The sequence below is a fragment of the Stenella coeruleoalba genome (genome assembly GCF_951394435.1).
Source record: "Stenella coeruleoalba genome assembly, chromosome: 1".
Taxonomy (NCBI): domain Eukaryota; kingdom Metazoa; phylum Chordata; class Mammalia; order Artiodactyla; family Delphinidae; genus Stenella; species Stenella coeruleoalba.
The window spans coordinates 14,263,866-14,277,518 of record NC_137169.1 but is presented as its reverse complement, the minus strand read 5'-3'; the positions used below and the strand labels follow the sequence as shown (position 1 = coordinate 14,277,518).

General features: G+C 52.8%; 1 protein-coding gene across 1 annotated transcript in view; it reads left to right on the top strand.

Moving 5' to 3' along the window:
- Nucleotides 1-234: 234 nt before the first annotated feature.
- ALDH4A1 (aldehyde dehydrogenase 4 family member A1) overlaps nucleotides 235-13,653 on the top strand; it is a 32,645-nt gene continuing 19,226 nt past the window's right edge. Inside the window, exons 1-3 of the mRNA XM_079931228.1 lie at nucleotides 235-348; nucleotides 10,304-10,397; nucleotides 11,106-11,198. Of these exons, the coding sequence (XP_079787354.1) occupies nucleotides 284-348; nucleotides 10,304-10,397; nucleotides 11,106-11,198 (252 nt within the window). The 5' untranslated portion in view covers nucleotides 235-283. The remainder of the gene's footprint in view (nucleotides 349-10,303; nucleotides 10,398-11,105; nucleotides 11,199-13,653) is intronic.

Genomic DNA, 13,653 nt, shown 5'->3' with positions numbered 1-13,653 from the left:
GGTCATACCATAAAGAGAGGAGGGGGAAGTGTGTACATTTCAAGGCTTCTCTTTCGGGCAATTTTGCCCTATGTCACATAACGTCCTTTATCATGCCCTAAAAAGGTAATTATTTTATTAGCAGAAGGTAAATACAGAGGCGTTTCGGTTGAGCCTGGCTTGGAGGACGGATGGGGTGACGTGTTCCCCCCACCAGCCGAGGTGGTACGCTCAGGGCGGGGCAGCGCAGTAGAGCCGCTCTGGGGGCGAACGGTCCAGCAAACAGCAGTGCCGAAAGCTCAAGATGCTGCTGCTGTCGCCGCCCGCACTCCGCCGCGCCCTGCTGACTCGCCCGTGGAGGGCTGCCGGGTGAGTGAGTACCAGGCCTGGGGAGGCCCCTCGCGGCGCCTGCTGCCCCGGGGTCCCGGGAGTCGTTGGGCGCTCCCTCGCCCCCGAGCCGGACTCCCTCCCTGCCAGACCCTCGCCGGGTTTCCTAGGGGCTCCCCTCCGCCGGGGGTCACTTCCTCTGATGCCGCCCGACCCCCACGCAGGCCTTCCTCCCATTGCTATACCCTCGTCTCCCAAAGTTCTTCCTTCAGCTAGGGGGACCCCCTTCCCGAATCCTGCTGCGGGGTGGGGGTGTCTCGGTGCCCTGTTGGCTCCCACGCTTAGAATTAGCCGCTTAATCACTTCTCCTTCTCCTGATGCTGGATCTTCGAAATTTGCCCACCGCCGGAGTGCAGTGCCTTCCTCCCAGGGCACCTCTATTTTTAGCACACCCCGCTTCTCACCTCCCCACCCTCGGTCTCACATTCAGGACCCTCCCTGGGTCTTCCCTCTCTTCTGTCTACCGGCATTTCTATTTCTCTCTTTTCTCCTTCCCCTTTTTAAAAGTTGTGTTGGGCAGAGAAAAGGACCCCTTTCTTCTGATAGGTGGAATAATAATACTTACGGAGTGCGTAGAACGTGCCAAACCTGTGCTACGCACTTGGGGTATGTGCCTTATTGTGATGATTAAATAAGTTGCTACATGTAAAGTGCGTTGAACAGTGCCTGGCACATAGGCAGTGCCCAGTTACTATTAATCATGACCATCATTATCACGCTTATTTAAACTTCTCCCGGGGGTAGCTGTTATTCCAAATTACAGATGAAGACACCAAGGTGCAGTTTCAGAGCGGAGCTGCCCTGCAAACCCAGATTTGCAAACCCCCGCACTGTGGAGTTGGGTTCCTGGACCCTTGCCCACTCAGCGACAAATGTTCTCAGAGCCCCTTTCTGCCTCTGGGCTTGGTGGAGAAGGTAGGTAGCACACAGATCCTGCCCCAGAGGGGCTCACAGTCTGGTGAGGCTGCACCCCTATGGACCCGTGTTTCTGTCCATCTCCCTTTCAGAGCTGGGCAGCCCCTGCCCCCAGTGTTTGCCTGACCTCTAGGACTCACCAGTTACGTCTCGCCTGCTGAGCTATGCCCTTTCTGAGTTAATCAGTGTCCTAAGGGATGGTGCAGGGGTGCCCTGGGCATGGATGAGTCCCAGCGCTGCTGTGTATTCTCTGTGGGGGAGTGGGACAGGGAAGAGGACATGGCCAGGAAGGGCTCTTTTTCCAAACTGAGGACGGGGGCCATGCTCACTACACCCTCAGCGTGGTCCTGTTTGCAGGCCTCTCCCTGCACTCTGAGACCATCCCTCTCAGACCCTAGATGGAAGCCACATAGATTTACCTGTTTACTGAGTACCTGCCGTGTGCACGTGCTTTGCTAAACGCTGCGGGCCGGCGGGGGGGTGGGGGTGGGGGTGGGGGGGTGTACCCAGGGGATTTACACGTGGATGGGAGCCTTCCAAGAGTTTTCAGTGTAATGGGGAAGAAAGCCTTAAACATTAAAAAAACACAAAAACCCCTCTAATATCTGGTAGAAAGAAATCCCTATTCTGAAAAAAAAAAAAAAAAAGCTCATAACAGCAATAGCTATCAAGCAATCAAGTACCATAGGCCTGATTGTGCAGATAAGCCCTGTATTATTACCATTTTACAGATGGGAAACTTATCTGCCTGTTCAGACAAATGTGAGACTAAAATCGCAGTCAGTCTGACTCCAGACTCATGCTCTTAATTACAAAGCCTCCTGAGCGGAGAAAAAGCATTTTGCAATCCGAGAAAGCGTTTTGCAACCAGATCTGCCAGTTCAGGTTACTTCTTCAGATACAGCAGCTGGCCCGCTGCCCCAGACCGGGTTTCCCACCTCGGCAGTATTAACATTTGAGTCTGATAATGCTTTGCTGTGGGAGCTGCCCTATGCATTGCAGGGTGTTTAGCAGCGTCTCTGGCCTCCACCCACCAGATGCCAGGGCATCCCCCAGTCGTGACAACAAAATAATGTCTCCAGACATTGCCAGCTGTCACCTGGGGGGCAAAATCACTCCTAGTTGAGAGCCATGGTTCTAGAAGAACAGTTTCGGTGTTTGGTCACTTGTTCATTTAGTCGACAGATACTTAGAACACTCCTGTGGCATGCCGTGTCTGCATGTACGGAGAGACAGCTTCAGAACATGTTTAGTGATATCGCTCAGTGTCCTGTACATGAAGCTGAGAAAAACCATCTCTTGGGGAACTGGGATGGGTGCTGTTCTCTAGTGTTTCCCTTTCTGCCTGGAGTGCCAGGAATCTCAACCAATTTTTAAACATACTCTTGATTGTACATTTTCTTTTTATTGAATTAGTAGGTGTCCATTGTACAAAGTACAGATAAAGCAAAAAAGGGTTACAAAAAATTGCCTGGCAGCTCACCACACAGAGGTAACCACTGCTGTCACTTTGATTACTAGCCTTTTAATATTCCAGGAGTATATATGCTTTAGAAAAATAACATAAAAATGGGCTCCCCTGCAAATCCATTTTTGTAGCTTGCTTTTTCACTTGAGACTTCTCTACCTTATTATATGTCCCCAGGGCCTAGAACTGTGACTGCCACCTGGTAACCCTCAGCAAACGTTTGGTGAATGAAAGAACGATCACGTGATTCCTTACTTGCCAACAGAGATTTATCACAACCAGTCTGGGAGACAATCATGACAAACACCTGGCCTTTACGGATGGCCCAGGAATGGTCACTACCGGCTACCATTTACCTTTTACGTGGATGATGTTACTTAGCTCCTCAGCAACCTATGATGTGGGTGTTACTATCCCCACTTCACGGATTAAACGGCTGAGGCCTGTGGAAGTTAAGGAAAACTTGTCCAAGGCCTTAAGCTGGTAAACACCAGACCTCCCAATTGATTGCCTTTTGTCTCCTTTGGCCCTGACCTGCCTGCCCTTTTCTCTATTTCATTAACTTTTTCATGGGTGTCCTCTGCAAATTCTCTTTGGAAACAGCCAAGATGCACATTTATATATAAATTTAATAAATAAAAGAACTAACCCGGGGGGCTTCCCTGGTGGCGCAGTGGTTGAGAGAGTCCGCCTGCCGATGCAGGGGACACAGGTTCGTGCCCCGGTCCGGGAAGATCCCACATGCCACGGAGCGGCTGGGCCCGTGAGCCACGGCCGCTGAGCCCGCACTTCCGGAGGCTGTGCTCTGCAACGGGAGAGGCCACAACAGCGAGAGGCCTGCGTACTGCAAAAAAAAAAAAAAAAAAAAAAAAGAACTAACCCGGGCTCATAGGAAGCTTACAATAAATGTTAATTTTTGTCCCTTACATACTCTTGTATCAGACCTCGCTGGGTGCCGGGGTCCAGAGGTGACTCCAGTTCAGCACCCCCCCAGTGTCAGGGGGCTTGCGGGCTGGAATTCCCCTGCAGAAATCCTGGTAACTTTGGACCCCTCTCAGCCCACCAGCCTGTCTAATTTTCCCCATTTCAAAACCCCCCAGTGCTTGTCCCAGCCTGCCCACCCCTGGGATGGGCAGAGGCTGTGCAGGGCGGGGGCCTGGTACCTCCCACCATTCCCTGGACAGACTCTGCCCTTTCACTCCTCCAAGCGGTGGCCAGGGCAGTGCCTCTTGCCTGGAATGTCCTCCCCTGGTGAGCGCATGCTCACCCAGCACTTTGTGGCCGTGCCAAGGCAGCTCTCCTTTGGCCCTTCAATGCCCTGTCTGTAAAATGGGAATAATCCTATTAACAGGCATGGAGCACAAGGGTTAGAGATGACGTGACAAGTGGCTTGGTGGGGGCCTGGGACTCTGTGCGCTCTGTGAATAAGTTGAGTAAAAGAATAAGTAGAACCTACAATGATCATACTACTTGCTTCTAAAGGTGTCAGAATCCCCACTCAGGCAGCAGTCGGCACCAGCACACGGACCCTGGGGAACTTGGCTTCCGGTGCCCAGCACCTGGTTCGGCACACAGCAGGTGCCGAACAGTTGCTGTTGGAATGGCCCACAGGACAGCCCGGGGTGGATCCTGGCTCTACCTCTTAGCAGCTGTGTGGCCCTGGGCAGGTTGCTCGACCTCTCTGTGCTGCCTCTTGTTCCCGCGTGGAAAAGAAAGATAATAGTGGAATGGTCTTGGAGAATAAACGAATTCATATGCGAAAACCACTTTGAAGAGTGGCCAGCACCTAGAACACGTAATGTGTTGCTTCAAGCATTATTTTGATCCCTTCCCCCACTAGCGGGCATTGTTATGCAGTGAAAGCCCTGAGCTTCCCTCCCCATCTCAGGGTGGCCTCTTTGCTCCAATGGGAAGAGAGGAGGTGCCAGCTGGGCGGTTAGGAGGATGAACCTGTCCCATCAGCAGGCCAGAGGTGTCTGAGATGCTCCCCATGCTCTGCCAAAGCGTGTCTCCTAAGTGAGGGAACCTGGCTTCCGATCCTGCACCGTCACTCCACCAGCTGTGACCATGAGCCCTTAATCTCTGAACCTCAGCGTCCTCCCTGTACAATAGGTGTAATAAGAGTTTGCAGGGTAATATATTTGTAGGGTGGATTCAATGCGCTCATCACTTAGCACTATGCCAGAGGCATGCCGTAAATGCTTCAGAAAAGTTCTTTGAAGTTTTCCTCAGCCTGGGCTTCAGGCCCCTCCCTTCTGGCCCTGCCCTGGGCTCTGTACTTTCTCTCAGCTCACCTCCATCACTGGTGCCTTATCTCAGTGATAAGGAGAATTGGTCTTATCAGGTCCCAGATAACAGCCTGGAAGCTGAATGAAGCAAAGGCAATTTCCTTTCTAGTCCTCTCCTTGGCCTTGGCTGCCCTGACCCCAGCCGCTGGGGACCTGCATCCAGCAAAAGAACATTGCCTGGGAGTCCCGTCCGTCCTGGGGGCCTGGTGTCCACTTGTGTGTTAATTGTTTTAAAGGTATTTTTCATATGCTTACTGTGGTCTGGGCAGTGTGGGAGCACAGACAATCAGAGCTCTGTAATGAGGGTGGTCACCTGTGAGATGATCTGATAGGGGTCCCATCCAGGCAGGGTGAGGCTGGTATTCCCTGCAGAGGGAGATGGGGGTGGGGTGGAGTGGGGAGACCAGGGTGGCAGGATTGCAGCAGATGAGGTGGGAGGGGGTGGGGGGTGATGGGAAATGAGTCTGGAGCCCTCAGTAAGGATTCTGATTCTTTTCTTTTTTTGGCCGTGCCACGTGGCATGCGGGATCTTAGTTCCCGGGCTAGGGATTGAACCTGTGCCCCCTGCAATGGAAGCGCGGGGTCCTAACCACGGGACCGCCAGGGAAGTCCCAGGATTCTGATTCTTTATTGTAGAAGAAAATGGGAAGCCACTAAGTTACGAGCCGAGCACTTACCCTCCGTCTCTCTGCGTTGATCATGTTTTCATGTTAAGACTATGAAAACCAGTAGCTGCTACCTTTTGACCTTCTGCCCTGGGTGGGACGCAGGACTAAGTTTATTCCAGCAGTTTTGAGAGGAGCTTGGAGTCAATGGAGCCGGAATGACTGTTGTAGTTGTCCAGGCAAAAGCTGATGGTGCCTTGGACCAGGGTGGAGGCCGAGGGGTGGCCTGGGAGCTCAGCCCCTGGCAGCAGCCCCCTCAGTTTTCCCCTTTGTAAATTTCAGAGCTTGCAGGTTCTAAATTTCACCCACTGCAGGCTATGTTTTGGTGTTGCAGCCTACGTTTTGGTGTTGCAGCCTTTTTAGCTCAGATCCTGGTACCTGCCGAGGGTGAGGAGGGGCAGCTGGGGTCTCAGGCCCAGGCCGTGAAGTCCTCAGGTGAGCAGAAGGGGCACCCCGGGTTGTTAGGGGAAACTGAGTCAAATTCAGACTCTGCCGTATGCTTCTTTCCTGAAGCGGGAGGGCTGAGAGCTGCCCTAAGAAGGTTGGATTGGATTCACCTCTGTGTCCCAGAGCCAGGCACCTGCCAGGTGTGATGAACACATGGTTTGGGTGAGCTGTTTGACCTCATCTGAGCTATCTCTGCATCCTTGCCATGGGGGATAGATCTGTGCTGACTGACTGAACGAATGAATGAATGGGAATACAGTCCTGCCTAGAAGGGCCTCGCAGATCCTTGTAGAGGCCCCAAGTCCTGCAAGTGGTTCACGCTGCCTTTCCCTGAGCCAGTGGAAGGGTGCTCATGTTATCCCAAAGGGCACATGAGCCAAAAAAAAAAAAAAAAAAGAAAGTTTGTCAGGCATCCTTGGATTATTTTTGGCTCTAGTTGACTCAGGCTGATCTTTGAACTAGTCTCTGTTCCCTAAGCTACGTTCAGACTGATGGACAGCGGGGCCGGGGCCTGGAGACTTTCCAGGCAGAGAGAAAGCCACGGGGGCATGTGATCCTGAGGTCACAGTGGACCTCTGCCCTGGGGAAGGTCGGGGGAGACCTGTAGGATTTCTGGTTCTGACGTTGCTTGGCAGGGAACAGGGAAAGGAGGGCTGGTAGCTGCTACCTTTTGAACTTCTGCCCTGGTGGGACACGGGGCTACGTTTATTCCAGCAGTGTTTGCTGAGCCCCCAGGCCAGCCCCTGATCCTCGGGGGTGTCTGGGAACCATTTTGCCTTTGAAAGCCTGGCCTGGTGGAGTAAACATTCTGGAAGACCTTTACAGTTTCTTAGGAAAACCTAAGAGCAGGAAGGGTGAGGAGAGGCAAGGCTTGTCATCCTTACAGTGACCCTGTGCGGAACATGGTGTCACCCATTCTTCAGGTGAGGAAACAGAGGCCTGCGGAGTTTGTAATAATGTGCTGAGGTCTCGAGCAGGTGTGGGGGTCCATCCGGGCTCTCTCTGCTTCCAGAGCCTTTGCTTTTCACACCCGCCAGGACTTGGGGTCAAGAGGGGGCTTGGGTGGCCCCGCTTCTGGCTCCCAGCCCAGCACGCAGGGGCTCTCTCCTGGCTTGAAGAGGACCAGGTGATATCTGATGCACTGCTTTGTGATGGTGCGCTGCTACTGAGGCCCAGAGAGAGGCATCTGGAACCTTCCAGGTGGTGGGGGGTGGAGGAGTAGACACCACCCTCCCCTTTCCTGCCGGGCTGTTGAGACCTGTGGCCGCTGACATTTTCTGGCCTCTGCATTCTTCCCCACCGCAGTAGGTGGAAGGGGGCCGAGTGGATTTTCAGGTTTTGGGCACACGTGTAGCTTTGCATTATTATTTCTTCAGATCTCCAGAATAACCCCAGGAGATGGGTGTCTCCGTGTTATACCGAGGAATCCAGCTGAAGGTCACACAGCTCCACAGAGGGCGAAGGAGCCTCACATTTCTTCCTCTGTTTGGGGAAGGGTGGGGCCTGAGGCTTGCTGGCTTCCTTGGGTGTGGTGGGTAGGGCTGGGGTGTACCTGGAGGGAGGGGCAGGAGAAAGCCCCAAGGCTCAGTTTGCCCTCCTGGGCACCCGGCCCCGCGCCCCCACCCCCACCCCGTCTGTTCCCTCCCCTTCTGCTGCACAGGCCCCTTTCTGCTCTTCCTGACTCATGCTCCCTGTTCTGGGCCTTTCCCCTTGCTTGTCCCTCTGTCTGGAACGCTCTTTCCAGCTCTTTTCAGACCTTCTTCAGGTCTCTGACGGAGGTCGTCTCCTCCAAGAGGCCCTCCCTGACCACCCCCGCTGAAGCAGCCTTGCCCTTCCCGTTCCTCATTTTCCTGTCCCCTTGGTCACCGCTGTGTTCCTTTCTTACCCGCGTCCCCCACTGGAGGTCAGCTGCGTGCAACCACAGGCCTTGCTGTCTTGGTCACCGCTGTTGTCTCCAGAGACGGAGCAGGTGCCCAGTAACCTTGTAGAATCAATGAAGGATCTGCCCTCACGGCCCCTGGTTTTGTGTCCTTCCTCCTGGCCTCCCAGGCTGGGTCTTTGAGCCCCCAGACCCGGTCTCAGTGAGTAAGAAAAAAAAGTGCCCAGTACTCGTAGCCGTTGTGTTTGGATCTCTTGGGCATAAACAACCTCGCAGAAACCCAGCCTCAGACAAGGTCACCGGAGGCCATGATGAAGTGGACAGAACAGGCCCTCTATAGTTTTGTCTAAGCACAGAGGTCACCATGCCACCCCCAAAGTACCAGGCATCCCCCGCCTCGCCAAGTGAGGAACTGCTACTCTTTCACCCCACCGCAGAATTGCCGAGCTTCCTGATCCAGAGCCAGCCCCAGCTTCCTTAACCCTCCCCAAATTACCCCTCTATAACCCAAATCCTATGACAGGTTCTTTCCAACACCTTCATCTCTGGAGGTCCTATGGTCCCCCAGGTGTGTGTCCTCCCTACCTCGGCGACCAGTTATCCGACTCGTCCACCCACGGGTGCTCCCCGTGGGGTGTTGACACCAGGGGAGATAGATCTGGGTTTTTCTGGATTCAAATCCAGGTTTCTCTTGATCTTGATCTAGTCTTTTTACTTATAGGATCAAAATTACCTGATTTCTGTCACCGTGCCACTGGCGAGGCCCTTGGGATGCCACGATGGTGTTATCAAATCTCATGTGCCCCCTGTGCCCTAGGTGGGCTTTGTCCTCACTGTTGTCCTCATTTACAGATGGGGAAACTGAGGCCTGGAGGGGAAGTCCCACCACTGGGGTTCCTCCAGCTCTGGAATGCCTGACTCTTTTGTTTTGTTTTTGAAAAATTTTAAGGCTGTACGTACAACTCTTTTCATTTAAGTGTATGTTATTTGTTTATATACCATTTTCACCAGTATTAAGACAATAGAATACTGTGTGGCTTATTTGGGACCACTTGTGAACAATAATTCTTCATGAACAAAAAAATTTTTTAATTGAAGTATTGTTGATTTAGAGCGTTGTGTTAATTTCTGCTGTACAGCAAAGTGATTCAGTTATACATATATATACTTTCTTTTCTTAAATATTCTTTTCCATTATGGTTTATCACGGGATATTGAATATAGTTCCCTGTGCTCTACAGTAGGACCTTGCTATTGTTTATCCGTATATCCGTACGGTAGCTCACATCTACTCCCAACCTCCCACTGCATCCCTCCCTCAACCCCCTCCCCCCTTGGCAACCACAAGTCTGTTCTCTACCTCCGTGAGTGGAATGACTGATTCTTACCCACCTGTCCTCCCACCCTGGGACCTCCAGACACATTAGGGGTGGAGGCCACTGGTGGGCATTAATCAGTGAGGTCATACAGGTTAAGGTTGAATGGCGTCTGCAGAACAAGTTCTTGGAGCTCAGTACCCAGGAATCAGAGCCCATACCCCAACAGCAGCTCTCCCTGTGTCTGTGAACCGAGCTCAGAGTACTCCTCCAAGTTCACGGCCCACCTCTTGGCGCTTCTTGCCCACCCGGAGCTCAGCTCTTTGTGCCAAGGGAGTCTCAGCTGTTTCACATTCTGATGAGACCGAGCTCTGGAATGCTCTGACTTGCCTGCTGAGAGAAAGAAGTAACTCGGGTCTGTTTGGAAGAAAGTCTGCATTGTGGGGAAATACAGGGAGAATAAGACTTCTCTATGTGCAAAACGCGAGGCCATGGTTTTGCACCTATGAACTTAAACTTCAGGCAACCAGGGACTTCTCTGGCGGTCCAGTGGTTAGGACTCTGCGCTTCCATTGCAGGGGGCACAGGTTCAACCCCGGGTCGCAGAACTAAGATCCCACGTGATGGGCAGTGCGGCCGGGAAACAAAACAAAACAAAAGAAAAGAAAACAAAAAAAACTTCAGGCAACCGTGTGAGTTTCTATGATGATTCTCACTTGATAGGTGGAGAAATAGGCTCAGAGGAGGCAGGTCACATGCCCGAGGACACAAAGTGACAGGATCTGGACTTGAACTTGGGTTTTGGATCCCAAGGCTGGTTCTTGTCCCCCAGTTCTATAGTTGCCCTGGATTTCAAGATGCTGGGCCAACCTAGGACCCCCTGTCAGAGACAGAAGGGCTGGGGCTGGTGGTGGCCGCTGCTGACCTGTCCACCTCTGTCCCCCACCCTCGCTCCCCAGGCTGTGTTGGAAGCACGTCTCCTCCCTGAAGGTGGCCAATGAGCCCGTCTTGGCATTCACGCAGGGCAGCCCTGAGCGAGAGGCACTGCAGAAGGTAATGGGAGGGTGGGGGGCACCCAGTGGTGTAGGGCCTGGGGCAGAGACGGCCTTCAGCAGCCCCCATGATACCTCTCCTTGCCGACAGCCACCCACGCCCTCCTGCCTCTGCTCCCAGCCACGGGAGGAAACTGGGAATCTGGGGAGAGCTGTGCATCTGGAGGGGGGTGGGGGACCTAGGAGCAGCAGGGTGGCAACCTGGGTCTCTTTGGGGTGCCAGGTCAGGGGTCATAAGTCCACAGATATTTTATGCTTAAACACATTTTCCCGGGAATTCCCTGGCAGTCCAGTGGTTAGGACTCTGCGCCTTCACTGATGAGGGCGTGTGTTCAGTCCCTGGTCGGGGAGCTAAGATCCCACAAGCCGCAAAGCCGCAAGGTGTGGCCAAAAAAAAAAAAGCTCCCGTTAATTGCCAGTGTTCTAAAATTGTGAGATTTCAGACACGGGTTTTTAAATCTTTTCTCTAATGGGAAAACCTGGCAACACTGGCCTTACCTTCCTACAGGACAGGAAGTGACAGTGTGGGAGCCGAGTCTGCCCCCGCCCCTGGGGAGCAATCACAGCGTCTCTGACCACAGACCCCGCCCAGCCCCCTCCTCATTTCCATTCCTTCCTGGGCATCCGCCTTGGCAGACTCTGCATCGGTGTTTTAGGCGGGGAGTAGAGGCGAAGGAAGTGCTCATCTGACCTCTCCTCCTCTCCCCAGGCCTTGAAGGAGCTGAAGGGCCGGACGGAAGCCATCCCGTGCGTGGTGGGGGACGAGGAGGTGTGGACTTCGGACGTGCGGTACCAGGTGTCTGTAAGTCCAGTGGGCGGGCAGGGCTCAGCCTCTCCCCTGAATCTGGGGTCTGTCTCGGGCAGCACATAAGCATGCAACATGGGGTCTCTGCCTCCAAAAGGACTTAGAGTCCCTGCAAGATTTTGAATTCCGTGCACCGGTATAAAACTTCCAAAGGCAGTCTTAGGGGACTCTCGTAAAAGGTGCCAACATTGCACCTGCCAAGAAGTTAAAAACAGCAGCTGTCCCCAGCTTTGCCATCGCTTTGGAAAAGTTGACCCGCTCACCAGCCTAGGGAGTAGGAAGCAAGGGTAGAATGTCAGAATCAAAGAGAATCCTTCCGTCAACAGGTACACACTACTATATATACAGTAGATAAGCAGCAAGGATTCACTGTCTAACACAGGGAACAATATTCGATACCTTGTAATAGCCTGTAATGGAAAATAACCTGAAAAAAAAATGTATAACTGAATCACTTTGCTGTACACCTGAAACTAACACAATATTGTAAATCAACTATACTTAAAAAAAAAAAAAAAAGATAATCCTTCCAAAGAAAGACAGTCACCAAAGTCCTGGTCTGTATTTGGGAACCAGTGGTCTAGCTGACAATGAGCTCAGCAAAGGTAAGCACCCAGGGCGTGGCCAGGTGTCACCTCCTCCTAGAAGCCCTCCTGTTGGAGCCCAGACTCCAACCACAGACACATCTGTTGAGACCCTGTCCCCTCTGCACAAGCTCCTCCCTCAGTCCCTGCCAACCCCCTTGGAGGCTGGAAGAGCAGGAGGTTAGCTGCCCATTTTGCAGATCAGGGGAGAAGCTCAGAGACAATCAGTGACCCTCCTGGGGTGGCACAGTTAGATACGGAACAGGGATGATGGATGCAGTTTCCCCAGAACCATATCCCCTTGATTTTGATTCAAGTGAATTCATTCACACCCTGACTTTGTCTAAAGGGGATTTCAAAGCAGAGTGTTAATTAGTACATGGCAGCAAGATAATATTCTTGCTGTGACCTGCTGGTCACAAAATCCTGAGGCCCTAGGCACTTGCTGGAGATGGCCACAGACTTGCCTTTAGGCCTCCTGGTCTCCAGTGGAGAGGAAAACACATCATTTGCCCTAGTCAGAGTGTTCCTGAAATAAATCCCCCACTGTGGTTGGAGAAGCCCAGCCATTTCTGCTGCTGGGCCCAGAGAGGAATTTCTCCTGAAAGTGTCAGAAGGACACAGTGACGTGACAGATCCCCGCAAGAGTCACACGTCACGCACGGATGTTTCGTGGGGCTGCTTCTCACACACTGTCGTGTGGGCTGAGGATGTCACCAAAGCCCAGTGCCTGAGGATGCCCAGAGGTCGCCCTGCAGGCCCCATGGCCACTGCTGGGGTGGGCTTTCCATCCAGAGCTCAGGCTGCAAATCGATAGCTGGTAGCTTTGTTTCCAAAACCTAAACATGGGGCGATTTCATGTACAAATTCAAATGTCTGGTTTCTCTTGAGAGAAGGAAGATGTGGCCACACAAGTGGCCTTCCTCTGAGCCCGCATGTGGGGTGACCCTCTAGCGGCTCCAGTCCCCAGCCCAGCCCTCTCCACTCATCCCTCTTGCCTCTCTGGCCCTGGCAGGCCTCTCAGAGCCCCGGCCAGAGCAGTAGCTGGTCTGCGTGTCCCTCCTGCATTCTCCTTAAGTCTTTCTCTCCGCGGGGATTTTGCTGGATAATGGGACAGCGATAAGACAGCCTGCCTTTCCTAGCAAGTCGCTGGGAGGCATCTAGTCTGGCTTGACAGTTAAGAAATGGCACCCCTACTGCTGCCAGTCTGTTCAAGAGTGAGAGTGACATTCTTTGGTGACAGCTGGGGATCTTGACCAGGACTCACGGCTGAATGGAAGTCTGTGGTGCTTCCCTACAAGGTGGCCTGAGGGTGAACCCCTGGGTCTGCTCCAACCCCAGGCAGAGGCACCACCCCATCCCTTTTTATCCCTTGTTATGGTCATGACAGTTTTAGCCCAGAAAGGCTTAAAGCAAATAGGCACCTTGGCTATGAACAAAAGGGAAGTGTATGTGTGTCTTTGTGTGTGTACACACATATATACGTTGTTTTTTTTTTAATTAATTAATTTATTTTTGGCTGTTTTGTGTCTTTGTTGCTGCACACAGGCTTCCTCTAGTTGCAGCGAGCGGGGGCTACTCTTCTTTGCGGTGCAGTCTTCTCACTGCGGTGGCTTCTCTTGTTGCGGAGCATGGGCTCTAGGTGCGTGGGCTTCAGTAGTTGCGACACGCGGGCTCAGTAGTTGTGGCTCACAGGCTCTAGAGCGCAGGCTCAGTAGTTGTGGCGCATGGGCTTAATTGCTCCGTGGCATGTGGGATCTTCCCAGACCAGGGATCGAACCCGTGTCCCCTGTATTGGCAGGCGGATTCTCAGCCACTGGGCCGCCAGAGAAGCCCTATATATACGTTTTGATGTTATGGATACATAG